We start from the raw sequence: 25,977 nt of genomic DNA, 5'->3' as shown, positions 1-25,977 counted from the left end.
GCCGCGCGCAGGCTGTGAGGCGAAGGCGCGTCCCCCTCCCCGGCGGTGATTCCTGGCGGGCACGCCCCGGGCCGGCTTTTAATTCGGTCCTCAGAACCAGTTTCCAGAATTTTCTTTACTTGTAGTGAGAAATCATAATCTCTAATGAGAAAAAAAAAGTAAAAGAAGCCAGCTTTCTGTGGTAATGTAAGTTTCCCTTATTTTAGGAATATAGTTTTATTTTTCTTCGACAGAAAAAGCTCCCGGCGATGGCAGCCCGGCCTTGGCGATACTCCTGGCTTGCCTGCTGGCAGGCGAAGGGCTTTGTCCCTGGCTTCGGGGAGTCCCGCTGTAACCTTGTGCACCCGCTGTGCCTTTGCCAGCCCCTCGCCTGGAGGCTGCCACGTTCCCCGTAAGGCCCCAGGAAGCCCAGGCCGTGTGGGGGCTGAGCAGCTCCAGCACCCTGGAGTTTGGGTTTCACAGCCGTAAGGCCCCGGCCACGTGGGGAGCTGTGCAGCTCCAGCACCCTGGCATTTGGGTTTCATGGCCCCTTGCAACCCGGTGCCAATGGGGTCTTGCATGACAGAGAGCACCGTTATCATCGTACAGGTGAGAAACCCAGGCAAAAATCCTAGCAAGGAGGAGCAACTTTCTCTTTTTGGACACTTTGGACATCAGGATGCTTTCCTGCTTGCTTAAATATAGCTGGATGTCAGCTTTGGGGTCAGAATAAGATAATACAAGTCCCAGTGGGTTTGCAGCTCCTGAGGTTTCCATGCTCACAGCAGAGGTGGCCAAGGCATTGCATGAATATCTTCATCACCTGTGGTCCTCAGGGATAACTGCATGTTCTCTTGCCAGGACCTTAACTGGATAGGACCCGAGATGGGATCGACAAGCTCTGTTTCTGGCAATGGTTAGTGAAATCCTCTGAGGAGTACAATGTTCATTGCTAATAGGTTTCCAAGAACACAGGTCCCATCTACCTGTCCCGCTGTTTAAGGAAAAGCAGTCCCAGTTGGCTTTTAGATTCAGGGTAGCTATTTGTACTTCTGTTCCCTGAAATCATATTGATATCTGAACACTTTATATAAATATCAGAAAACAGTGGTGTTTCTGCACACCATACAGATTTGCCATTGCTATATGTCTGTTTCCTTTCCACAACCAAACTGTTTCTCATGTATTGCAGTGTTGTCTTTTTGATTCTTCCACGTTGTTTCCACATATCCTTCTGTTACATATTGCGTGTTGGACTTCTGATTGACAACTGAAAGATAAACATACATTTATTACTGATTTTGTATGTGTGTACCTGCTTGAAATACATATTAATTAGAGTGTTACAGAACAATAAAAGATGACGTATTCCTAGAAGTTGTTAGGGCATCCATTGCAGCAAAGACTGAGATGCATGATGTGATCCAATGCAGGTTACACAATATTCAAGGCACTAGTTTGTATACAAGTAATTTAAATATTTTGTGTTTCAAAATATTTGAAAAAGAGAGAAAGTTTAAAAAATATTATGACAATAATTAGAATACTCTTTTAATACCATTTAGGTGCTGCAGTAAACTCATGCTAAAAGATGTTCCCTCATTCTTGCGATCTGGGTTTATTCACCTGCTGAAAGCTGCCTTTGTTCAGACATAAGTCCAAGTGTGGAACAGAAATACCCCAGCTGAGGAGACTGAGAGACCTGCCTCTGTCTGCAGTTGCTGGCTGAGGACAGGATTGATGAAGCACTGGTGCTTTGTTAGTGGTGAAATCAGGTAAGAGCCATTCAGGACAGCTTAACAATAGTGGCATTCCTGGTACATACCACACATACTGGTTTTAATAGTGTTTCGGTAGATTATATTTAGAAATGAGATAAAGCTGTTGTGATTATCCAGTCTAACCTATCAAATAAAAAGAAATTATTTTCATTTTGTATGGTTCTGCATCACTTCTCCTGAAGCTGTATCTGTGGTGGACCTCCAGGTATGAGAGGTTCACGTTTAGAATATTTACAGTTAAAATGTGCAAATTGCAAGTGTCTGTATACTAAGATTGAATGCAACCTGCTCTGGCTGTGGTCAGTACCAATGCTCTAACAGGAGTTAGCTTATGTTGGTTAAAGCTTTTTACCTTGTCCGTTCTTCTCGTTGCCTGGACTGTCTTCATTAGATTTGGATTTATAACTCTCAAGCGTCTGCTCTGAAACATCATGTTCTGTGTGGAAAACAAAACCAAGTGTAATTAAGATGGTGAGATTTTTCCATGACTCTTCCACACTCTCTGCATTGAGCATAAAAATCCTGAGAGAATAGTTATAAAACAGGGGTTCAATCATCCTGATCATCTAAGAGAGATGCTTAAGACAACAAATTCGTTGGCTTTTGTGGCATCTCCGGTCAGTTGAAGTGTGGCCTGAGGCCATCAGTTACAAGGACTTTTCAACAGTTTGCAACAAGTCAGTCACTGTCAATGGGAGAAGGATATTTAATCGGTGGCTGGGGGAGCTGTGTCTTGTCTCTGCTTAACAGGCCCCTCAGCTCTCCTGCCCCTCTGAATAAAGCAGTGTCAGCAGTTGCTTGGACAGGGCCATCACCTACCTCTCTTCCACACTCCATGAGCTTTTTTCAGCTTCCTCATAAAAAGCAAGACAATGATAAGCAGCACAAAAATCAGAGCAGCGACCAAGATGGGCAGCAAGAGGTTATTCTCCTTCTTTTTGATGCCTTCAGATTTCAGGTCTTTCTCTGTAAAAGAGGCAGGTGCATGTTTGTGTTGTTAGATAGCTTCCTGTGAGTCTCTGGTAATTAAGACAAGAATGATATATCCAGGACCAGGCCAGATGAACATGGTGGGAGAGCAGAAGTCACCTTATTGGACTGTTTTAGGACATGAGGTCAAATTTTTTCTTCTTGTATGAAGAAGAAAAACTGATTGACATCAGTAGACTAGTGCTCTGGCACAACAAACAGTAAAATTTAGCTTTTTTCTAGATGATAAAATGGTTGTGTTTCTGTGGTCCCTCCCCAAGATTGCAAGCCAGCATTGCCCAAGTGTACTGACAAAAGGTTTGGAGGTGGACACGTGGTCAGAGAGAATCAGCTTGGTGTAAGAAGGCTTGTTGAATATTTGGAAGCTGTCATTGAAGAGTTCATACCGAAGGTGATGATGGAAATCACAGTTACATTTTCACTTGGTAGTGGGGCTTCTGTCCTGGAAAGTGCCTCTTCTGTGACATTGCCACTGAATGCTGTTTCGCTCCCTGGAGGAATGGAAAGGAGAACATTATTTCTTTGAAGGGCAAAGGGATGCTTAAGAAATGCATGTTTTCCTGGCAGCTTTGAAGTCCAGGCCACCTGGTACTGCAGCAGAAAGGGACTCCTGCAGCCCTTGACTTAAAGCTCTGTGCTCACTTTCTTAACACTTTATTTTGTTTTAATCTGAAGACCACCTAAGCTTTATGAACAGAAGATCCTTAGAGTCTCTTACACATTGTTGAACTCAATGGTTCCCATTTACAGCCAAATTAAAACAAAGCTCAGCTTTGATTCTTTCGTCATTTCAGGGCTTTCCGTGTCCATCAGTTTGCTTCTCTTGCTTGCAAAACAAAGAATGAACACGTATCCTTTTCCTTAGAGCTTTTTTTTTTTTTTTTAATTCATATCCCCGACTGCTCTTTTACTGTCTTCATAACTCACAGTGGTGCAGTTAAACAGTGTAAGAATCCCCATCCTTTGCCACTGCCACCCATCTGGTGATGTAAGGTCATACCCTTGGGGACACGATAACTTGACGAACCGGAAAATTCCTCCTTTTCTGCTGCAGCTGGTGTGACTTTGGACCCTGTGCAAAGAGCAGAGTGAGTTCTGACTTTCTTGCACACACAGACAATATATCCTTCTATAATTAACTTCAATTTGGAAAACTAAAATGCTAAGACGTGCTGTGTCTACCGATACATTCATAAGAGAATCTCTTCCTTATCAGGTATGTAAGCACAGCCAGTGAAAGTCCTGTTAAAGGATTCAGGTTCCCTTTTCCATGGATATTTATCAACGTATGTATGATTTGTTTATTGGGATGTAGCCATTCTGTGACGTTCGTAATTACTGCTGTAGCACTTTTAAACAAATATAAACAAAGCATTCCTGTATTTCTGAAACAGCCAACTGATTTTTCACTGTAGGTCCTGCTACACTAAGCAGGCGCGTGTGCCCACCTTAGATTTTGGCCAACCGATTTGGGCAGTGGGGCTCTTAATTCTGCTGGAAATAAGTCCTCGGTTCAGTAACTGCAGCTTGCTCTGTGCAGAGGTAACCGCTGTTGCGCAGTGCCACCTAGTGCAACAGTCCAGAGAAATCCCAGCCTGGGCTCACAGCGTGCTGTAGAGTGGCTGCTCTAGCTGCTGCTGCTGCTAATGCCGATATTCTGCATCTAATGAGAGAGGCTTTGCTTTCATGGCTGTAAAACTGAGGGCTCCCTGCACAAGCAAGAAATGCTGTGTTTTAGGTTACATGCTTGTTTGTAACGTAGGGATGTAACGCTGTTCTTGGTAGCATTTCTGTCCTGGTTTGGTAAATATATGTAACTAAGACTAAACTTACAAGTAGATGTGACATCTGGCTGGAGGTTTTGCTGGGTTGGTGTTGGAGCTGAGCTGGTAACTACTGGATCCTCTGGTAAATCAGAAGGGACAGCTGGTTGTTCGAATCCTAAAGGACCCCCCCCCAAACATAAGACAAAAATCAGAAGACACTCTCTGCCATTGAACTGATTCTTGAAAAACAAAACCTGCCCTGTATGCTCCATGCCCTGGGCTGTTTGGGTGCTCTACCTAGTCAGTGGTTAGACTTACAGTCCTACCCTCCCACCTTCAACTTTGCTATCCTCCAAATATATTTAGAAAATGAAAGAGTATGCTGTGCTGTGGGTAGCTTGGAGTGGAGGCCATGCTGCTCTTCAGATCTGACACGTTGCCATCACTGGGGGAAAAAAACCAAACCAGTTCTGAAATCTGTGCAAAACGTCCCTCGGTGCTGATGGCAACTAGCGGTAGATGCTGCATTTATCTGACCTGTGTGTTAAGTAAAATGAGGCCAAGCAGTTAATGCCTACCTGTAGGTTGCTCGTTCTCAGAGACACGTGTATCCACCTCTAGCACAGCTGGTGCAGGATTTGTTTTTGTCACTGAAAAAACCCAACAACAGTACAACTTTCAGAGCACTTTATAAGCATTTGTTGAATCACGCAGTCTGAGGAAGAATGAAGCAGGAATAATTAGATCCTTCCTAAAGATGAGTGAATAGGCACAAGGCAAACTCTGCTCTGAGAATTATTAGGCAAGCAGTTTCAGTGTTAATTTACAATGTTTACACCCCATTGGCTTTCCAGGTGGGTGTAGGAAGCTCACAGCTTTTCGAGAACGTAAACTTTGAATTATCTTTAAAGCTTTAGGATAAACATCACCTAAATTCTAGCATTGGGGAACATACCTGCCTGGGCTGCTATGGCTTAATGTTTAATAAATCTTAAGGTAGTAAAGACGCAGAAAAAAGCCCCCAAACTTAGTTTGGATGACTTCTTTTGCCCCAGGTAACCCTCTCATTTGAAAATAGATTCCACACATGGGACAGTAGACTATGGGCTTCAGCTTTGTATGTGCATCTGCCTAACTTTCACCGCTTCAGAGCAGTAAAATGGGATAGCCACTGCTGAAGGAGTCTGCAGTACCTGTCTTGGGGATGTCCTCAAACTGGAAAGATGCCATCAGCCTCTCTTCTGTCAGTGCTTTGTGTCGAACGATGCAGCTGGCTGTTGAATTGGGCCCATAGGCAAGGACTGTCAGGGTGCTGGTTGTGGTCCATTTCTTCCCATCAGCTTCTAACTTGTGTTTAGAGTCACCTATACACCCATTGGAAGCAAACATTTAAGTGCTTTCTAGTCAAGAGCAGTGTAATGAAAAACCTTCCAGGCACAATCTGCATTACTTTGCTGTGCTAAAGCAGCACCTGATTACTGTGCACAAGTGGTTCATTGCATAAATGGATTACATGGGAGCCCAAAGGCAGCAAGGTTGTATTTTCTTCCCCAGCAGCGGTTTAAGTGCAGACCTTGCTGCACCTCCTGTGCTCAACCCCAAGCCTCTGCTTGGTTTCATGACTCATGTGGGGAAATTCCCCTGCACTGCTCTGCAGGGCAACGGTGAAATGTCCACCCACCTGCCAGCACTTTTTGGTCTTTCCTGAATGGAATAAATTGCTTTGCTGTGTGCCACAGCCACAGAGGGTCTGCAGCAGGGAGCCTCAGAGCAAGGACCTGCTGTTTTGCAGCATGACTGAGATCTAGAAAAGTTCTGGTTCTGCTATGTGATATCCAAGGGTGTTAAATTTGTGTCTTAATAGCTGTGGATTTGTTACCCCAAACATAAAAAGAAGTTGTGCAATATTTTTGCATTTTGATAAGCATGCACATTAAATATTGATGTGTAATATTTACATTTGTAGTAAATAAGCATTTATATAACTCTGTGAAATCCTGTGCAAGTCTTCCATCATCCCTACAGTGCAGGTTTGACTCTTCCCCTTTTGCAGGTGGTAGAAGTTAAACACAAAGATTAATTGCCTTGCCATAATGAATTAGAGAAGTGCCATGTAACTTGTCTGATATAGTTCCTAGCCTTCTAGGCAATACTGACTTCTACTCATTTATACGATACAGAAAAATAAAAATATATTTCATGTGGCACAAAGAGATATTTGAATAGCTCTGGTGGAGAGGGAGTATTTTTCAGATGTTTACCTTAAATGCCTACAGTGGCACAATAATTTCTACTGTTTGTTGATAATATAGACATTCTCTTGAAACAAACCGATGCTTTCTTTTGATCTATTACCCTTGGTAACACCCTTACTTCTTAAATGAAAGAAATTCCATGTTTCCAAATTAACCTTTACAGATCACTTGCTGTATCACATAGACCAGTATTTCTCAACCCTGTTTTCCATCCCCAGCAGGGTCACATAAGAGCTCAAAAGGATTTAAAAGTGTTTTTTGCTGGGAAGGAGATAATCTTTGTTAGCAAGAGCTCAGTAATTACAGCTGGTTTGCACCTGCTGAGCCCTGGTAGAACTACCTCAGTTGCCAGTAATTAAGATGTATTAGCTGTTTTCTGATTAGTGTAAATATTTTCAGTAAGTGATTAAAGCTGAGAATGGAAAGGGAAGAAAAGACTGTTACCCAAAGACAGTCACCTTCAAAAGAGGAAAGGCATGTGCAGAAAGGACTGCTTGCTTTAATGGCTGACTGGGTTAGTGCCACAAACGCAAGGAGATCATAAAGGTAAGTACTGTTTTTTGTTAAAGTAAGTGAAGAAAGACATGGTTGGCTTTATGTGTTGTGGGAGATGTTTAGCATCTGAGTTGTGCGTGGTGATGTTACTTTATCAGGCCAGAACTGAGGTTGTTTGCAGTTTAAGGAAACCATTGCTTTTTAGAGGACAACTGGGAAAAAATTATATAAAAGCTTAGAGGTGATCTACTACTTCTCTGAGCTCTTGATAACTTCACAGCTGATGCTCCCTCAAGCCCTTACACTCACACACAGCCCAGCTCTTCTCAAATGCACACACAATTTTAGAACCTGCTTTTCCAAGCCCCATGTGCTGCTCCAGAGTGCCTTTCTCCCTGCCTTACAGATAGCTTTTTGCCCTGGCTTTCACGTGGCTCGCTCACCAGCTATGCTGCTTTCCCTGGGTGCAACTCCTTTAAGCACAGGGCTTTATGCAGTTGCGTTAATGCCTGTGTATCTGGCAGCCTGGATGTTTTTTTTTCTTTGGTCTTGATTTCTAGCTCTATGCAGGCCAGCATTTTTTTTTCTAGAGCTCTTAGTTAAAAAAGCCATCTTGGTAGGGTGGAAGTTTGCAGGCTAAGGAAGTTTGCAGGCTAAGCTTTGAATACTTTGCTTGGTGATACAAAATACAAATAAGAGCTTGTTAACATACGAACAAAAATACGTTTGCATTTATGGGTATCTTCCTCTGGCTTTGATACAGATGTGCATTTCCTGTTCCCTGTGCTACAGTTACAGCTAACAAGGTAGCTATTATTAGAACATAGCCTTCAAAGTAGCTATTTACATAGTACACGAGTTAAATTGAGCGATGTGGTGGCTCTGTTCCTCCTCCAGCGTGCCCACCCAGACACCTGCAGACATCTTACTGCAGGAGCATCGCAGGGTCATGTGGGCTGTGTTTCCCAAGCTTTCTTCTTTCTTCTGCTAGTGAGCTGCTTGGCTCTGGACAGATAAATGAGAGAAAAAGGCTGCTGGTGTGCATGTGTGAGCTGCTTAGCAAAGCTGAGGAAAATCTGTCTACTGGTTACAACGTGGAAATAGAATGGATTTGTTAACTGACTTTATGCTGGAGGCTTTGAAAGTTCTGCCTATAGAGTTTTGGTTTTATTTTATTTCAGTGGAATTTCACTCCAGACTCTCAGGGGATTTTGGTGGTTCTGCAATGAATGTGAGCAAAGCAGAGGAGCCCGCTCCCCTGCACAAACACTGGCATTTAGTACTGACTTTTCCCCAAACCTGCACTAGGTTGTACTAAATGAGTTGTAATCCCAGCTGAAGTGTTGCAGAAGGTGTTTCACCCTCTGGTATTTTTAAAAGGCTGATAAGGAGAAATTGTTAGAATCAATCCCTGGTCCTTTAACACTTACCAGGGAGCTCTATCCCGTTGTCCAGCAGCCAGGTAATCTGGGGCTGTGGCTTACATCCATGGGTATAGCAAGACAGTGTAATGTTTCTCTCTGTGTCTCTGGATACGTCCAGTACTGGATTAGAAGGAGCAGCTGCAGCAATAAGATTTAGAAACAGTTATAATACATCTTTCTGCTTGGTTTTATGAATGGTCACACATATAACGTTATCGGGGGGGGACTGAGCTAAGACCAGGATTATGTTGCGCTAAGCACCATACAACTGCATGTAAAAATGCAGGTGTGGAGTTGAGGAGCTGGCTCTGTTGTTCTGCTCCTCTGCAACAAAGCAGGTGAAGGAACTTACCTAATACCTCAACAGTCTTGTTCTTGCTTTTGAACGGGATGCCGTAGTAGAAGCATTTATATACGCCTTCGTCATGCACTGTTACGTTAGACAGTTGGATGGATAATTCATCCTTTGAAAAATGGATAAGTTTGTACCTCTGATCTCTTAACGCTGTAAGAAAAATAAACCCCAGCATTCTATGTGTGTTGATGCATAAAAGGAAGACAGATAACCAAAGCAGTAATAAAGGAAACTATCCTCACTTATTACGTTTTTTTAATTCATCAGCACTTGACGTGAAGGAGCAGTTCTAGCACCAAGTGTTCCTAACTGGTGCTGCACTAGTACAGAGACAGCAGTAAACTGAAGAAGGGTGTGCCTGTGCTGCCCGTGGGGAAAAATGACGTGATCTTACTTTTATTTTCAGGGGGTCTTGTTCTTGTGTTCCCAGGAATTACAGCAATTTGGGTTCATTAAGCATCTGGATAGATGAATATAAGAAAACATTGGGATATGTGGACATGATACATGGTCAAAAAAGTACTATGACCTTTGAATATAGAGCATAGATGCATGAACTGAGGACCTTCCCCATTCCCCAAGCCTTTATTTGTCCTTGAAAAAAGTCACTTCTCCTCTTCGGGTGTATTTTGTGATATGTAAGTGAATACTATGGTAAGCACCTACCTCTTTATTAACTGCTTATTAACTGGCTGTTTTGTTTCTCCTGTCCTTGTCCAATTACCTTGATTTTAATGAGACTGTCTCCTAGGATATTTGTTTTCTGCTGTACAGTCCCCTTTGTCTCTTTCTTGATTTCCTAGTCTTTGCTTTGCTTGTCCTGCTGGACGACCCGTGGGAGTCCTCGGGGTCAGGCCAGCAGCTCACATGGGCTTTTCCCACAATCGCAGCACAGGAAGTGTCACTTTCTGCCCTTAAATTGAACTGAAACTGGGGATGTGTAGCAGTTATTAGGGAGAAAGACCTAAAAAACTATCTTTTTCTTTTTAACATTTTTTTTAGCAGAGGTCTTGTAAATATTCAGAGTTGGGAGAAAAATCACAGCAGTACTATAATTTATGGAAGTGATTAAATATTAAAGGATTCTTGAAATCACCATGATGTAAGTCTTGTAGCTAGCTTGTCATATTTTTAGTTACAGTAAGACTGGAGGGAACTGATTCACGAAGTGGTTTATTGGAGAAGCAACGTGACAGAGATTCACAGCGATGATTCAAAATAAAAAATTAAATGTCTGTGTGCGATGTAAAGTTTGGTTTCCCTCTAAACGAAGACTGTTTCCTTTTGTATTGCAAAAGGAAAATATGCAGCATGTCTGCCTTATCAAGGATCCAAATGCTTTGCAAACACTAGTCCTTGCATGCATCTTGCTGAAGGATAATTGTGTGGTGTTGAAACTATGGGTTGAATCCTCAGGCGATTTAAGATCGATACTGTGTTTTTTCACTCAGGTTAGAGTCTGCTTCTATAGATACCAGTGGGTATGTTCTTTCTCTAACCTTCTTAAATTGCTGTGTCAACTCTGCGAAACTTCAAGCATCAAAAGGGCTAGAGCCATTAAAAGATGGAGATGTTTAAAACTGGATGTGGGCAGAGTAAAGTGCAAAGAATTTTGAACTGAGGCATAGAAAGAGTGTTTGTGGCTGTAGCTAGGGCTGTAGAGAACTCACATAAATGAAGGAATTCTTGCTACCCTTGCCTAACTCTGTAGTTTAAAATGCTGAGAATATACATATATGTCAAAACCAGAGATAACTGATGGAGAGGATTTCCTCCTAGGTCTTGCAGTTCTTGGGTGCGTGATCAGAACAATAGACTGAAAGAGGGGAGTGGAAGCCCTGCCGTAGCCTGCTGTGCTTTTTGGAAGCCTGGGTGTTCAAGCAGCACAGGGAGGGTTGCAATAGTCCTGTTTCCCATATTGATAAGCACATATTAGTGGCTCAGCACTGTGGTTTTTTGGATCCCTTCCGAATCTAATGGCTCATACATTATACTGAGAGTACTGTACTTGGAATCCTGGATTTCACAGGAAATGGTTCCTAATACATACATGCATAAGTCATTTGAAATTGTTAATGAACACTCATCTCATTTGCTCTTGTAACTGACTAAATAGGAGCAACAGTTACTCATGACATTTTCAATTTACAAATATTGGCAACAGTTGTGGGAAATACTAGTAGGCTGGTTGATGCAGGTGGCAAGACTTGGTAGCTGGGATTCCCAGAGCAACCAAAGATGATCCTCGGTTTCTGGGCAGTTTCGGTGGGTGTTGGGTACTCAATGTCACTTGGATAAATCCTGGTCATTATTATCATTAAAACCCAAAGGCTTTAACAAGCAGGGGCGCTGACTAGGTACTGTACAAAGGGGGAGGATCAAGGCAGTCTTCCTCTTGCAGAGCTGTCTAATTTAGACCAACAGGAGGAGAGATAAGGGTGGAGAGACATGAGGTGTAGGGAGTGAAGGTAACACAGTAACTCTAACTTTGGCTTTGTCAGCACAAACTAGAAATCACTGCTTGTTTCATAAAAATTACCTCTTGATGCACTAGATTGAATTCCCCAATGGGCAGAAGAGGGCTTTCAGGCACATCTGCTCTTGTGTCTCTTGTAAGGCAGGAATGGGGTTTTGTGCTAGTCTCTTGGTGCAGGTAGTAACTATAGTTCATTACTAAAAGCTGTAGTGCCAGACCACTCTTGTGGGGGTTTCCATTTCATCAGCTTCCTGCCAGAAAGGGGCCGAATGTAAAACCATCTCGAGTGGTTGGGTAGCAGGTGAGTCAGACTGGCCATGGTGGGAGCCAGGAAAGCCCACTTCTGAGCGGCCCTCCAGCCCCACGTGGGAAGTGCTGCATTCAGTTTTCACACTTACCTTGTTGGGTGTTTAGAAAAATGGCAAACCCATGAGGGTTTAACCACTGCCGGGCAGAACTGTCGTCACCGTTGAGGGTACAGCGGAGATTTAGGTCTTCTCCTTCCTTTAGAGTTATGGTTTCACTGCCAGCTCCTGGAAACCCCCCTGCCAGAGATGGGGGGGGAGAAAACAAGTATTAAAATGTGACATGAAGTAAAGCAACGATGTTTCAAAGCAGAATATGTCAACTTTCCTTTTTTTTTTTTTTTAGGGTGTAAACGTTTTCCTATGATAGTAAACTTGCCAATATGATTGTATTGGTATAAATACATCAGTTGTTAGATAGGCCATCACAGTCACTGGGTAGGCCAAAGAAAGGCTTGTGATCTTCACCAGATTTAGTTATTAAACGTTATTCTACATGAGTCAATGAAGAATTGATAGCATGTTCTCCCTGTATGTTAACATATACATTAATTTTCATTAGTCTGCGTTCCATTTTGGAGCTGTTGAACCTGATTTGAAAGTGTGTGTGACTGCACAGTGAATGATCAGCATCTCTGAAAAATGAGGCTTTTTCATTCAGAAATTGTAATGCTGCAGCTGCTTTGAACCAGTTTTGAAATTTCTTTGGAAGATGGGATCTACAAACCTGTCCTGGCACAGGTTACTAAAATGAAATTTCATTCTCTCTCCTCCCAGTTAATTTTACAGACTGGTAGTAAAGTGTGTTTTTCTCTCCAGACATTCTAAGATGTATAATACACTTTGTGAAAATATTTGATGACCTGGAATGAATTGCCTTCTCAAGAAAAAAGCATGCCCCAGAGAAATTACTAAGAGCAGTGCCTGGGTCAGAGGTAAGTAAATAGGCAGTAAGAGGGTTTTATTTTTCATTCCTGTTTTGTCTGTTTTGATTTTATTTTCCAGGTAGCTGTCTGCTGCAAGTTCCTACTGCATATGTGAGCACTGCAGTTTGGGGAAATGAGTCTTTCTGGGCTTCAGGAAAGCTTTTCATTTTCTAGAAAACATTTTAAAATATACCACAAATGAAGCTATCATGGAGTATTCTTGCTGGACCTGATCTTTTACTACTAGAATCAGAGGAAGGACTTGTCTCCCTGTAAGACAGTAGTTTCCCATGGGAATATTTTCTGCATAGTTTGTGTTTGGTAGGGGTTTTTTTCATAGTTTCTCTGTTGCTAATGCCTCGCCCTTGAGTTGGGCACGCCTGACATTTCCTGAGCCAGAGGTGGCCCGGAAAAATAGACAGTGGTACAGCTTGGGACTTGGCAAACAGCAAATATGCCATAGACCTTTTCTCCTTCTTCACAATCTAATCTTTTTAGTCTATAGGCTTGTAGAAGAGATCTCCTTGTAATAGCTCATTTTTACTTCTGAATTTGTATGATGTATGCTGCTTTGGTTAAGGAGAAACCGTGTAACATAGATCTGCTGTCTATCTGTACTGCACAGTGCGAAGACATACCACAGGCCAGGCTTGACTGAATTGCTGTATGCCAGTGAAGTCCTGTTGAGTGCCCTGAAGTGGCCGTAACTGCTCTACCATCACACATGGCACATCAGTGCCTTTGGCTTATATTTTTTTCTTGATTCCACCTCTGTTTCCTAGGATTAGTGTCTTGACTGGTTTCTCAGGGCTTGTGCCACGTGGGGGTCACTTGCAGAGGAGTGATAGAAAAGAAAAACCTCCTTGTGTGTGTTCCACTTATGAAGAACTGGCAGGAGGTGCATGTTGTTAAGGTAGCAGAGAAGGACTTGCCTGTGGCTTTCTACAGGACCCTTTTGCATTTTTTCATAGTGATGGTTTCCTGTCACTAACAGCATTGTGGGGTCTTTCAAGTCACACCTCTTGAGGTGAGAGCAGCAAGACTGTGGGAGAGAAGGTGGGGGTGTTGCTTGCTTTTCTGAAACAGAGAAAGCAGCCCCCAGAACAGAGCATATATGTAATTTCCATGAGTAACCATGGCTTCATTCAGATCATGGCTCGCAGGTCAAATTTCCTTCCTTGTATAGGGGGGGCAGTTTGACGTGGCTGTGGTCTTCCAGCCACTGTAGCCCACCACAGTACAGTCACTGGAGCATGGGAGATGCTCCTTGCTAGCTCCAGAGGACAGCGCTTCACATACTGTGTGGATATTGAGTACCACAGCTACCTGGAAAAATTAGTTTTCCATCAAGTACGGTGATATATGCACCTTCTTGGCAAGAAAGGGCAACAATTTCTTGCTAGAAACTGCAGGATGCAGTTGAGCAGAATGGTTCATGCCTCTGGTTGCTGTTATTTTAGCCATGAGAAAGTGCACAGAGAACTTGTTGCAGTGATAGGCGCTCAATGTGTTATTTCAGAGTTATCTTAAACAGGATGCCTCTGTAGGCTACAGTTTTAAATAAGTTATTTTTGATCTGCGGCTGCTGACCTGCGAGTGGGAGCCTGAATTAATTCTGATGGCTGAGAGCAGCTAGTGGCTGTCAGCAGGTGCGAGTTCATCGTGCAGCAGTGCTGGGGAAGAGGGGTTGTACACTAGAGTGGAAACTGCTGATTTGGAGCAAGTCTAAAGGGCACTGCAAGTGCTAGTTCAGCTCCAATATAACTGACAGCTCCTTATGGCCTGTGAAACATCATCAATGGTAATAAAATATCTGAAGCATACGGTGTTAGAATGCTTTGTCGATGTGTAGACACAGATTTGATGGGGCCTTTGTTAATGATACCTTTGCGTGAGAGTGTTAGCAAAGCACCAGCAATAGGACTGCTATGGTTTCTCCTTCAGCATTTATGAAGGGAGAGGGGATATTGCTTTGACCAGCACTAGGCTCATTCATGCATTCCTTTTGACAAGGTCAGGAGTGAAGCATGTGAGAATCCCGAGCTGTAGAAAGCTGTCTTGCTGCTTTCCTTGCTGAAATCTTTCCCTATTTAACATGGTCAAATATGAACTTCTTGCACTCTCCTGCATATGAAAGACAGGAGATTAGCAAGGTAGGCATAAGCTACATCCTCTAGTAAGGAGATTGAGTATTCAAAGTGCTTTTCATTTTCAAAGTACTTTGCAAGTGCTTTTTAAATTACTCTGACTTCTTATATTAGCCTCTTTTTACACAATACGTGAACAAAAGCATACACAGATATCCAAGCTATGGAAAGTAAGCAGTGATCTGCTGTCCAAATTTAAGGGAGAATCTTCCAATTTCCTAACATTTTGCCATCTCAAGTGTGCTGCCAGCTGCTAGGAGGTGAATTGGTCTCATTGATACTGGCTTTAGGAGTCAGTTGGAATTCGGCACCGCTGTGCTTTGGAAATTGGGTGACAATATGGCATTGTCAACAAGAAAACAACAGCTTTGCCTTGCACGTGGTGTGCTAAAACTCTGGAAACTGAGTTCTCCAAGCTGGACTGCTTGCAAAGGGGAGATCGCGTAAAACAATGTGTATCGCTTACCTTGCATCAGGAACAGAGCTGCGACATGTAGCATCCTGGTGAAAGTCATGTTGTGGTGTTGGTGCAGGTGGCCTGCGCTGACTTCCTCTCTCTGCTGGGGCTGCCGTGTAGCAGGTTCCTTTTCAGCACAGAGGGAGCAGATTTACCATGACTTCATCACTGCCAGGGTCTCTGCCTCCTTTCCTTTTCTCTGCTGTTCCACTCTCTACTCCCCCATCTCATGTTTCCTACGTTTTGATGACTGCTGAGAAATTGGTGACCTCACAGGTCCCTAAAATGAAACTGGTGGGTGACAGGACTGGGGGCACTTCACCTTGTACCCCCTCCAGCTCTGTCTTGCTCAGTGTCTGTGCAGTGGAGTGGGGGAGAGAAGTATGTGGAAGGAATTAGGTAAAGGTTAAGAGACACATGGGCCTGGGGTAACCCCACCAGGGACCCCTGCTGCAGTGATCCCACTGTGTGCAGGATTTAATTCCCCAGGTTGGGGAGGCACCCAGGAAGGCAGAGCTTATTTGGTGGACATCGCTGTAGTGCAGTAATTGGCAAGGTTGCTTGAAAACCCGGCCGTGTGGCTTAAACCCCTTGAAAATAGTTTTGTGTCACTCTGGATCTGGTACTTCCGTGTGCACAGGAGGTTTACTTTGCTCTGCTTGTAGGGATTCTGGCAAAACAGATGATGAGAGAAAAGTAGTTTTCTGTGTGTGGTTTGTGGCTCTCTGGGGAAAGAAGAGTATTGGTGAGGTGGTTGTGAAAGGTTCACTGAGCACTGAACCATGGGGCAGAGGGGTGACTGCATCAAGGAGGTCCCAGAGGACTGGTGGCAGAGTCTGGGTTTCCTGTGTCCCCTAGCAGGTCTGATGATTTCAGGAACAATCCAATCCTGGGCGTAGCAAACCTGTTGTGTCTCCTGGGTGTGTGATGGCCAGTAACATCACAAAATTTATCCAAGCCTGTTGTAGGCAGAGCCTCGTTTCACAATATAGCCACATGTGCTGATTTCCAAAAAGGATTTGGCAGATCCTCTTCGGGCACTTCTCTGCAACTGCGCAACATTTAGTGCAAATAACTAATCCTGTCAAAAGGAGCTGACCTCAAGATAAGAAATACGATTTGAAAACTGTGTGCATTTGCAGGACATGGGTTTGAGTAAAGAGGACAAAATGATTAATTATAAATACATTATGCATTTTGGTTCTAATTTATTTGAACCTGTTTCCATTAAATTTTCAGGTGTGTGGAATTGTGTCATTCTGTTAGTGTATATTTGACTGACAAAAGCTATGGCTTTTACATTAATTATAATAGAATCAATTTTACTGGAAAACAGCTGTAGGTCCTGAAGTTTAATGTAGATAGTTGGTTTGAAAGGAAGGAGTCTTACTGGCTGATAAAACTACTGCTGGATGTAAAAAATCCAGATCAAGAAAGTAGATGTGTTGTAAAAATAAGCATTGGTTTAAAAGCTGTGCTTCCAGTTCATATTTAAAACTTGTCAGTGAAATAACTCTGGGCGAAAAAAGCCATCGAGCAGTAGAGACACTTGAAGCCAACTGCCTCCAACCCAGAGCGAAAACTCCGTCCCTGTGCAGTACATGGAAAACCAGACTTGAGATGGTTTTGTGCCATCTGCTGTCAAATAAATGAACTTCATCTCCAGCGGAGCAAAGAAAAATGTAGCTCAGACTCCGGTTTCTCCTTGGTGCTTCTGAGGCCTACACCTCATCCGGGTGAGCATCCCGGAATGGGATGTGGTGTGGGCAGCACTGCCTGGCTCCCTTGTTGTTTCAAGGTCCCAACACAGCTCTTCTCTAGGCATACACCCAGCACAGGCGTTTTTCCTACCTACCTCTTGCTGGAATCGCTGACAGTGTTGCTCAGGTGCACCCCAGCAATGCACAGACCCCTCAGAAGGGACCCCTCCTTGGAGGTCTGTGTCAGAATATTCACTCTGGCAAAGTCCAACGCACTTAGGAGAACTTATATAGGAAGGGCAAGGTATGGGTGCATGGCATCTTTATTAAATCATCTAAGAGATGTTTTTGTCTGACTTCAGAGAAATCCATTTAATGTCATAAGCAAATTAAAATGCAGTGGTTTTTTTAACAGTTGTTAGCACTTGAAACTGAGATTAAAAACAACCAACCAACCCCCCACCCCCCCAAAATAAAAAAATACAGATGTCACAGGTAATTACAGCTATTTTTGGCAATACAATTATTGTTTTTCTTAAACAGCAAACATTTTTCTCAAATAAATACAATCTGCTCACACTATAAAACATAATAAACAGAATGATACAACAGGTTTAACATGAAAAAAAAGTATCCATTGATAAACATCAAGTTTTAAGAGATGTTCACAGAAACTTCAGAAAATACCTTTTAGTGGGAAGTAATAGAAAGGAACTGGCTGTGTATTTTCTGTTATGTAGCATGTATGATTCATGAATATTCCCCGGGGAACAAGTATTTGAGGAAGTGGTGAGAAGTAAGTAGTGATTTGGAGTGTACGCAACCAATCATGCTTACTGCTTAAGGTTTTTTTTTCTTTGTTCATTCACCGTTTTGTGTCTGCTACCACCATCGTTTCACGTATGTTTTTAAAGTTCATATAATTTCCTCTGTGCTTAGGTTCTTTTTTAAAAACAAACCAAATCTACTTAGGCTCCCTTCCTAAACAATAGTTTTCATACAGAATTTCAATGCATCTTAAGTTGTGAAGCATCACAAACTAATTTTCAGCTTTGGGTTTAAATAAAGGTTAGTCAGCTACAGCCTAACTCAACTGTCCAGCATCCCTCTTTTTGAGATTAGCATCAATATAATTAGACACTAAATCTCACCCTACTTCTGCATGCATTTCTTAAATTGTGACTGGAAGGGCTCAACCCTGCACAGATGCGAGTCCTCCAAATTCCTCATTAAGTCAGTGGTAGGCCAAGAAAATCGTGCCTCATCCCTCTTTGTTTCCCTGGTCTCTGGATCAGGCCTTTGTAAGGACCCACAGGACCCAGAGGGACAAGTTTACAACCCCTCACATCCAGTGCAGTATGCTGGAGCTATGTAAAGAGGCTGAGTCTGTCATACTGCTGCACACAACCTCTTCCCCATCTTCTGACATTTTATCCAAGAGCCCCAGCTAGTGCACAGTCTAAGGTCATGGTACCTGTGTCCTGGAGATCTTGCTGTCTGGGGGGCTCAGCCTGCAGATACAAAAGAATATGCTGGCAATAGCACTCTAACATCCCTTCTGCCCTCTTTGCTTTGCAGAATTACTGCTTGTGTTGCCTTCACTAAAGATAATTCCTACAGAATTCTTGCAAACAACCACTTATTTGGTGATGTAAATTATCACTTCCCTGGAGAGAAGAGGCTTCTACCATCCCCTGACTTCTTTCTGAAACTGTTCAAACTGAGTGAAAAGGGAAATAGGTTTGGTTGTTTTGGTGGGTTTTTTTTCTGAAGTTATAGCCTGGATCCTCAGCTTGCATAAACAAAGTTCTGTTGATTTGAGTATACAATGTCACTTTACGCTCACAGACAACCTGGTGCTGCGCTCAGAGCATTTAAGTATTTGGCTGTAGCGGCCACCGCACTAAATGTAAGGGAAATGCATGAAACTTTAGACCTGGCAGCTGCATTACATTAGAAAGGTATTTGCAGGCAGAGCTCAAGCCTTGGGGCTGAGGCATGCTGCAGATCCCTCCCAGCCCCTTCAGCAGAGGGAGATATAAAGTCCAGTAATAAGGACAAACTCCTGATCAATCCTGAACTTCTTCCAATACCTTGGGTTTTGACCTTCTGGTCATCCCACCAACTGCTGCTGTGCTAGAATTTGATTCTGCACTTTGATTTTTCTAGACCAACCCTTAAATTGCAGTTTATGAAAATACTGGACAAACAACATATTCTTGGCAGTTTTCCAGCTTTATTCCTTAACTGGGAAGAGAGGGAAAAATTTAGGAACTGCTATTGCCTCCTATACCCAAATTGAACTGTTGGGATCTGATGCAGCTCACAGTGAAGGCAAGGAAAAGACTTGCACACGCTTTAGATAGATCAAGTCTAATGTTCTTCTGGGACAAAACACTGAAGTGACATTAAATACACATTCATGAGCAGCAGTGGAGTGAAAGTGAAGCAGCAATTGTTGTGTATTCTTAACATCTCAATTAAAAATTTTAAAGGAATAATTTTTTCTCCCCCCCCCCGCAAGCCTTATCAACATGAGACTACTTGACACACAACCCCTATGAAAAATCAAAATGCTAGAAGAAAATAAGATTTTTCTTTTTGAGATTGACACCTGAAAAAACTAATTTGAGATAAGACTACAATTGTCAAAATACTTTCCCAAACATCCAAAAATATATATATTTTTTTAAGAAGAGTATTTTAACATCTACCTTCTCAAACAACACTCTTTTCTATATTACTTACTATATGCAAAGATCAGCTAGTATAATATTGTGCATTCAGGTTTTGTTCCCTCTGTTTCATGCTTCTGTCTAAAGAAATTCCTTGTAATGTTGCTTAACTGCAGTGGGACTTCAGCAGCCTCCACTGTTCTGTACAGGCAATATTGTTGTCTCAAATTACATCGTGCTGGCCCTTTTTGTAAAATAAAAAGCAGTCTGGAGAATTATGCATGCATCAGTAACCAAATTAGTTTTGGTGTGATTGTCATCTATTTAGTTTTAAACTCTTTGCAACTTTGCAATGAGTAAGCATAGAGGAAAACAAGCTGGAAGTGCTCTTCGGAATGTCTGTACACATCCAATAGTTCAAATTATAGTTAAAAACTAAAGTGACAGCAGTAGAACTGCACAGGAGCAGTTTCTTCTGTCATCATGTAAGTTATCTCCCTGACTTTTCACTATACATCCCTGGTATAATAATGCACTTACGAATGGCCTACTGTGTGTTACATAGTCATAAATGTATAAATAATGGACTATTATGGATTGTGACAAAGTACATATTGCACACCATGAGCTCTCTGCTGACACAAAATATGTACAGAATCTGGTGTGCTCTCCCTGGCAAGCCTAATAAGACCCAGAGACAAAGCTGAGCTAAACCCCCTTAAGATTTGTTACATCACAATCGCTGAGTGTTTTGTTTTGCCTCGTTTAGGAAGAAGGGATTACAGTTTATCACTCCTTATTTCTTCTGACTGCTGAAAGTGCAGCTCGGTCATATCCTGCTGAAGGCCAGACCAGTCCTGCTGAAGGCTTGATAGGTTAAAAGAAACCAACACAAAACAAACTTTGATCTTGCTATGAATAGTAAACCTTTGTCAAAGTTGGGCAGTATGAACTTCTGTGCCATACAAACATTTCAAAGGAGGACACTAACACTTTCTGCAGAAGAAAAGCTGGACAGAAGAGGGGTACCTAGAATGCCAGAATTTCTTTCCTGGCACTTATGAACTTTCCTTTGATGCTATTTGTGGGAATACTCAGACTTATGGCCCAAAGCAAGAAAGGAGTATGCCTGAATCTCTTTCATCCCATTTACACACATTTTTAAGTACCTTCTGAAAGCAAGCCTACACTGATAAGACCTGTACAAATGTCTGCAGGAACTTTTTGACCCAAGGCTGATGACTTTAATATTAATCTAAAAGAAACCCGCTCTGAAGCCAGTTTATGCTATAAACTACCCACTGTGGTGTGTTTTGCATTCTCCTGTGAAGCAGCTGGTATTGGCATCTTGCAGGCTGTTGCACTAAGATACACTTGTGATTTCAAAGATTTTAGCTATTGATTTTTAGCTCCCTTCTCTTCCCCTTCTCCTAAAATCCTAACCCTTCCCCCATAAGATAAATAGCATCTTAGTAGGCCAAAGCATGTTGCTCCTAAATCTAAGTGTACTATTTTTTCAGTTCTGCTTTGTCTTTATGACAGATGGCACTTAGGAATTAGGGAAAAGGAAGCAAAGCATGCAGCGGAGGCTGAAATTCAGCATCTTTTTGATTCCATCATTACCTCCTGAAGAAAGCTGCTTACTGCAGAATCTCACCAGGGCCGACAAAAAAGCTCACAAGGGACAGAAAGCCATCACCGTGTAAATGACCAGCACAAAACCTCAGTATGAAAGGGAAAACAGTCTTCCAAGGTCTTCTGATTTTAAAGACACAAACACTTTAGGCTGGGTCTGTGCACAAGGGTGGATTTTAATAACCTAAATAAAGGACCCCTGCAACTTTCTAAATCCTGCAAGTTTGGTTGGAAAAGGCTTCTTATTTCATCTCCACTTAAAAGAAACTGCTCCCAGTCTTTGTTCACAACGGTGCTGTCTTTTGATGTGCAAACTTCATCTGTAACTGATGTGAAATTCATAATTTTCTTCTGGCGTGGATCAGCGTCAATCAGTCTTTGCATCCACAGTATGCCCAACACACTACCTAACACAGTGCTCAAAATACAGGAGAGGAATAATCTGATGCTGCCTGTAGCGGCAATGCTGGACTCTCATTTCCAGCTGGTGGCGATAGACTTTATGCAAGGTGCTGACAATTTGGGGGTTGTGAGTGAGGGGGGTGTCAACATGTGGTCCTGAACAAGCCTGCTAATGCTTTGCAAAAATAGTAGTGAAAAAACACCCAGCATCCTGAACACCCAACTTTTACACAGTGCTAGTTGTTCCTAATGCAGTGCAGAAGGCAGTGAAAGCTACTGGTGTTATCAGAGCTCCATTCGAGGTTGGAAAACTACCCAAGCTACTGACTAGAGACTCCCTGCTGTGCAGGAGCTTCAATCTGTATTTTAATATTTTTTCCCCCTCAAATCACTCCCTTTTGAATTTGCCTAGTTGAATATGAGAATTTTTGCATGACTGTGGCTGAGAGATCTGCTAGAACAGCTGTTTGTGTGATCCACTGAACATATTGTGACAATTTTTCCACTGTCAATAAACACAAGAAAGAAGAGACGTTCTCCAACGCTTAGAAAGGCCATGGGTTTTCCTTGCTCATTTAGTTTTGCCTATTCTTGTAGTAAGGTTTCTCTCCAGTTAAAGCCTCCAGTTGGTCCGTGTGTGAGAGGGAGGATGGGAGGGTCCGTAAGCTGCCACACACCTGTATCTCCCAGTTCTTCGCACGAACAAAACCCCAAGTATGGAATCTGTGTGAAGAGAGGTGGAAATAAAGGCCGTGAGCAAGGATTGAGCTATGCAAGGAGGGAGCTCCCTGAGGGGCTGAAGTCCTGCTTTGCTACGGAAGCATTTCACTGCCTAGGACTCCGCTGTCTTTGCGCACCACGATACATGCAAAACACTGGGAAAGACAGGTTATATCATTGTAATGTAGTTTAAATATGGGCCAGGTGAAACCAAAGATGCCCTGTTGGCTGGCATGGTCCCAAACCCTGAAGGCCAGCACAGCTATGGAGGAGAAACAGGGATGCCACGCTGGCTCAGGTGTGCTCAGATCAAGCAGCGGCTGCGAACATCCCAGAGAGTGTCTGCAAGGCTGGCAGGGGATAATGCCGTCTCCCCAGGCAGGGCTGGAGTAAAGGAATGAAGGCAGGAGCCCCTGTTACAATTTTCAGTCCTTTTCTGTGTCAGTTAACAGCTCTTTGGAGTAAAACGAGAAGGGGAAGTGGTGTAGGGCAGAAGTGCCCTGTGAATTGTGGTTCGGGTTTTTTCGGCACTGGAGGGCACTGTGGGAGCCTCTGTACAGCCCCTGGTATCTACAAGCATAAAGCAGAGTCCCTGCAAGCCCATTTGTAGGTGGGCATCTGATCCCGTGCTATCTGTTACAGAAGTGACACGTTAAGATAAGCCTCTTAAACCAATCTGCTTTACTCTCTGACTGCTGAAATGGGTGAAACATAGTAACAGGCACAATAATGAGACGAGGGGAACAAAGTGTCCTCTGCCTGCTTAAGCAGATTGCAAATTGCTCTTTGTAAAGCCAGCGAGCTTGACTCCTTGGTGGTAATTACCTTTCGGACCATCTGTACAAAGTCCTTGGAGTTCTGTGGCGAGAGCCCTTGGAGCTGGCAGGTACAAGCCTCCAGGGAGGATGCATGTGCCACTATCAGGATGTTATTTCCTGAAATAAAGTGAGAAACACAGGCTGAGGAGGGAGGTGAAGCCAGCTTTAGGGACTGGTGCCCAGGATCAAGCAGACCAATTAAAAATGTTCAAAATGTGTTCAGTTCATAATACAACAACATAGTAAACTATGCGTACTGGGGGGAAAAAAGCCTGGTTTATTAGCGTGTTTAAAGCATTTCTCAGTTTGCAGGATAATTGTTAACTCGGTGCTACTTAGTTTTAAAATGGCTTTATGAAGAAAACAAGAATTCCAATGAGATTTCAGCTGTCTTGTGAAGCAAATGCTTTTCTCCTACCCAAAAATTAATTCTGATTAAAACAAGCACTTTAATTTCAGTTGCTGGTTTTCCACCCTGATAGCTTTACGTTTCCATTTCCAAGATCCTTTACAACCAATGCCATGCTGTGCTACTGAAGTTTGTGTGCAAGCTATTGAAATAAAAGCTTAGAATGTAGAGACAAATCGGTGAAATGAAATTAGGGAAATAACCAGAGTTTAGAAACATCCTAATCTTATATTGTGAATGAAAACTAAAAGCTAGAGGGTTTTTTATTTCAATATTGTGTTCGGAGAAATTCTCTACAGTCTTTATGGGTAATATATTTCAGAAGAGTAGCTCGGAGAGGGGATGAAAGATGCCTCATTTGATGCTGGCAACAGGCAGCAAAGTGCAAATGGCTTATTTATTCCCTTGAGAAACAGACAGCTTGCATTGGATAAGGATCCCTAAAATAATTCTGCTACTTAAATTTATGGACCTTTCTTGTAAGCTGAGCGTATCTGAACTCATAGTTCAGACACATACAGGACTTTCCAATGTCTCTGGGAGAGGGGATGAGAGATTCAGGGAGGGAGATTCGTCTCCTTGAAGAGGGAAAGACTGGTCAGGAATGTCGGCATTCACATCCCAGAAAGCCCGTTGTGTTTTCCATCTGCTCTGGAGCACTTACCTTTGCCTTTACATTCACTGATGATTTCTTTTGTTACTTGGTAGCTTCTACTTATGTATGTATCATAAGATTCGGAAACCACTAACTTGCTGACAGGAATATGAGGTCTGTGAGCAGAAAAACAAGTATGGTAAATTGGAAGAAGGGATAAAGTTTTAAGTGCAAGTTATGATTCATCTGAAAGTATCTGCTTCTTTAGCTCTTCTAATTCCCCAGATCCCCAGAACTGTATCTTGCGTCAGGACTGCTAGGATTATTTTTAAAGTCTAGGGCTGAGATGTTTACCATTCCTGCACTAAGATATTACAGTTATCCGGTGAAAATGGTAACTGCTTCCTCTAATGTAGACCAATTAGCAGAGGCAGCATACAACATGCTGATTATACTTGTGTTGCTTTTGCAATGGCATGCAGCAACAACGATGCCACTTTGTGTTTATTTAGGCGTGTGTCCTGTGATGAGCAGATTTCAGGGCTCACCCACCCACATAAAGTTAGTGAGTGGCAGGAGAACAAAGTCTGTACCCAGCAGGAGTGGGTGAGCAGGAAGGGGCAGCAGGACAAGGACAGTGTCGACGCAGCTGCCTGCAGACAGATGGGTCCGCTCCACTGGCTGGGAGCTGTGAGGTCCCAGCAGCGTGACAAGCCACCGCCCAAGCCGTCTTTGGCAGCCTGAGGTCTGCACTGTGCTACCACAGCTTCCAGCTTAGAGGGGGGGCTGACAACAACTGTGTCTGTCTAAGGTGACAAGGCAGGTACAGGGGGAAACGTGGAGTGTGGAGAAGCCAGATGCTGGCTCCCTTCACTGCTGATGCTTTGACGGTGAAGGGCAGAGGCAAACAGCCGCTTTGGCCATCTGTAAAGCTGCATTGCTGGGAAATGCCTGGAATTAGCCGGCCTCCTCCTGGGCCAGGGCGTTTCAGTGAATTGCCTGGCAGGACTCTGGCCAATTCTATCAGCTCAAGTAGGCTGATGTGCACAGAGAAGCAAGGGACTGGCAGCAGAAGGCTCTATTTTCATGCTGTGCTGCAAGGAGACCTAACTTTTCCCTCCATCCAGCGATCTGTTTTATCTACAGGAATTACCCATGAGAGAGGAGACAGAGAATTCCAGGAGGGCTGTCTCCCAGTCCCCCACCTAACCAGCTGACCATACAAGAGCAGGCTCTTTTCTTATGCTGAGAATATTCATTATAGTCTTCCCAGAAGGCATGTATTTTCTGAAGCAGAGACTCTCCTGTGATCCAGCTGCTCTGCTGAGTGTTAGCCATGTGATACCCTTTCAGGGATAAATACAGTGTAAGGACTTCTATTTAGATACTCAGAGTGTTGGAAATGTAGCTGCAGACTGGAAGGACACAATGCAAGGGGTTTATGGTATAATGAAGTATGAAAAAAATCAGGGTTTTTTTCTTTAGGTTTTTTTGTTTGTTTGTTTTAATATTTCAACTGCTTATTCTGCTTGAGGTTCCTAAATGCACGGGTGCACTGGGACACCAGGAAATACCAGCGTTTCTGATGATACCATCAACCACAAAAGCCCAGCCCAAAGTATTTGTCACCAAGCCCATGTAGGTAGAACTCCTATGTATGTATACTA

The 25,977-nt window shown here is 43.0% G+C and overlaps 2 protein-coding genes across 4 annotated transcripts in view; both read right to left on the bottom strand.

Moving 5' to 3' along the window:
- Positions 1 to 97: 97 nt before the first annotated feature.
- CRTAM (cytotoxic and regulatory T cell molecule) lies at positions 98 to 15,721 on the bottom strand. 2 transcript variants are annotated; one of them, XM_027785483.2, is made up of 12 exons: positions 15,366 to 15,719; positions 11,920 to 12,066; positions 9,043 to 9,195; positions 8,697 to 8,828; positions 5,710 to 5,880; positions 5,095 to 5,166; positions 4,584 to 4,691; positions 3,751 to 3,822; positions 3,137 to 3,241; positions 2,580 to 2,726; positions 2,113 to 2,196; positions 98 to 1,249 (listed from the first exon to the last, which is right to left on the bottom strand). In XM_027785483.2, the coding sequence occupies exons 1-12, from the start codon at positions 15,412 to 15,414 to the stop codon at positions 1,122 to 1,124; spliced, it is 1,368 nt and encodes a 455-aa protein (XP_027641284.1). In that variant the 5' UTR covers positions 15,415 to 15,719; the 3' UTR covers positions 98 to 1,121. The 2 variants fall into 2 exon arrangements, with proteins under 2 accessions (XP_027641284.1, XP_055675387.1); XM_055819412.1 differs by lacking the exon at positions 3,751 to 3,822 and having other exon boundaries at positions 15,366 to 15,721.
- Positions 15,722 to 17,363: 1,642 nt separating this feature from the next.
- The window catches only part of UBASH3B (ubiquitin associated and SH3 domain containing B), a 75,628-nt gene continuing 67,014 nt past the window's right edge, over positions 17,364 to 25,977 (bottom strand). For both annotated transcript variants that reach the window (XM_027785473.2, XM_005236609.4), the window contains exons 12-14: positions 24,380 to 24,486; positions 23,314 to 23,423; positions 17,364 to 22,491 (exon numbers count right to left, since the gene is read on the bottom strand). In XM_027785473.2, the coding sequence (XP_027641274.2) occupies positions 22,354 to 22,491; positions 23,314 to 23,423; positions 24,380 to 24,486 (355 nt within the window). In that variant the 3' untranslated portion in view covers positions 17,364 to 22,353. The remainder of the gene's footprint in view (positions 22,492 to 23,313; positions 23,424 to 24,379; positions 24,487 to 25,977) is intronic.

Source organism: Falco peregrinus, chromosome 15, assembly GCF_023634155.1.
Source record: "Falco peregrinus isolate bFalPer1 chromosome 15, bFalPer1.pri, whole genome shotgun sequence".
Lineage (NCBI taxonomy): Eukaryota > Metazoa > Chordata > Aves > Falconiformes > Falconidae > Falco > Falco peregrinus.
This window is presented reverse-complemented; position numbering and strand designations above follow the sequence as displayed.